Source organism: Triticum aestivum, chromosome 3D (assembly GCF_018294505.1).
Source record: "Triticum aestivum cultivar Chinese Spring chromosome 3D, IWGSC CS RefSeq v2.1, whole genome shotgun sequence".
NCBI classification, from domain to species: Eukaryota; Viridiplantae; Streptophyta; class Magnoliopsida; order Poales; family Poaceae; genus Triticum; species Triticum aestivum.
The window spans coordinates 110707905-110709830 of NC_057802.1; the positions used below are offsets into that span (position 1 = coordinate 110707905).

Genomic DNA, 1926 nt, shown 5'->3' on the forward strand with positions numbered 1-1926 from the left:
ACCGACATAGGTCTTGCCACAACAAACACATGAAGCCTATGATGATACATGTCAAACAATGGACCAACCCACATCAGCAACAAGTTAGCTCTGACATTGGCGACAAACATTTCAGGAGCCCATGTCGCGCAGATGCCGGTTGGGATGGGCATCACTAGTTATAATAAAGGGTTGGCTATCGCTATGTATAAGCCTGGATGTGCCGAGCGGGCTTTTGGTCCGGCTCGTGGCCTGCTATGGACCGGACCGAACGGTCCAAGCCTGGTAAAAAAAATCAGCCGGTCCGGGTTGTCAAATTAGGCATTAACAGTGATGTAGTAGTGTCGATGTTAATGCTTTCTACGGTTTTGGTCAAGGTTTAAACAGCTTGATTCAGAGACAACACTGCATGATCTTTTTTTTTTTTGAAAGATCCAGCTCGACTGGCTTGCATTGATTTAGCAGAGGGGTGAAAGAATACAGGGTTTGATCAAAGCGATCAAAAGGATAAAACGGAAAAGAAGATGAAGAAAAACGACATGAGGGGGTGGATCTTGCATTGATGAAAGAAGCGAGCGTTGTTGCATCATACTCCTGGCTTGCACACGGGATCAACATGTTAACCTTTGAGCAAAACAAGAGGCACACATGCGGTTACACGCAGGCGCGCGTCAACCGCGGCAACGGTTGAGCTTGCTGCAGCCGCGCGTGTAAGGGTTGGCCACCGCAGAAGGCCGGACGCTGGCGTCGGAGGTGTTGGCGCTGTTCCCGCGCAGGAGAGCGCTGTAGCTGATGACGCCGTCGGTCGACGCGGGCCGTGCCCCGTCGGCCTCCTGGGCCGACAGCACGAGGCTCGCCAGCACCAGGGCCGCCAGCGCGAGCCGCGGCATGCTCACCTTCCCCATGCCTCTGCTTGTCCCTCCTGTGTTCTTCCAAGGAAAAGAACAGAGAGCAAAGAAACTTGATACGAGGAGGTGACCTACGGCGGTTCCTCCTTACTGGTGCCCAAGGTGGCGGGGATGCGGAGCAAAGGGTCCGTTTTAACGAGGCTCCATGCCTAAAACACGAGGGGACCAGAGGCCCGTGCCGTATTTAGGCCTTCTTTTTTCGAAACGGTGCTCATATTTATGGGAAACGTTTCTTTTAATCCGACTGATTTTGCCGCATCGTAAGCCGCCTCCCTTCTGCGCCACGTGTCCCATGGAACCAGCGCACCGCTTCCCCTTTTCTTCCTTATCTTCTCGGCTCAATCGATCTCGCTGTGTCCTCGCGTTGGATCCCCTCCTGGCCTCCTCTTTCTCTCTCTCTCTCTCTCTCTCTCTACCCAAGCGCCTTCCTCCGGTGAGCTCGTGCTCACCAGGCCAGGCAGGCCACCGCTCCTTGCCGGCACTCGATGCTATAGGGACCACCAAGGGCTGTTGTAGAAGAGGCCACTGGTGCTTTTGGGGGACCCGCCATGATTTTGTCAGTCGTTAGTGGTTGGAGAGCCGACCAGCGGCGTTCGACGCTGCAAAGGAGCGAACCATCAGTGCTTCATGGGGGGAGCCATCCTGGTGTTACGGAGGACCACGAGCTACAATGCAGCAGAGAGACTTTCATTGATCATGCGGTCAGTGCAGACTCAATCGTGGCTAACAACCTCCCCGTGGACTAGCTAACTAGCTAAAGACTAAGGACATTTGGTTAGAGACTACAACGGCATGCAGAGGTGGTTAGGCTCGTTTACAGCTTCAACGACCATGACGCGGTTGACCGCCATGACCATGATGACTTCGACGGCCACGGCACTGGTTCAACGACTAGGGCGATGAGGCATGCCATGACGGCGTTGAGGACCGTCGCCATGCAACAAGGCACGCTTCAATGGTCGTGGCGATGCTTCGATAACCATGGTGAGTGCGCGCTTCAATGGCACGGCCACGGCAATGCTTCAAGGACTAGGGCGAT

At 54.5% G+C, this 1926-nt stretch overlaps 1 protein-coding gene across 1 annotated transcript; it reads right to left on the reverse strand.

The window, feature by feature from the left end:
* Positions 1-348: 348 nt before the first annotated feature.
* LOC123077736 (protein RALF-like 9) lies at positions 349-1038 on the reverse strand. The gene has a single exon (XM_044500051.1). The coding sequence runs from the start codon at positions 882-884 to the stop codon at positions 651-653; it is 234 nt and encodes a 77-aa protein (XP_044355986.1). The 5' UTR covers positions 885-1038; the 3' UTR covers positions 349-650.
* Positions 1039-1926: the final 888 nt, after the last annotated feature.

Excerpts from the sequence above, each read along its gene's own strand:
- LOC123077736 (XM_044500051.1), bottom strand. The coding sequence starts at position 884 with ATGGGGAAGGTGAGCATGCCGCGGCTCGCGCTGGCGGCCCTGGTGCTG.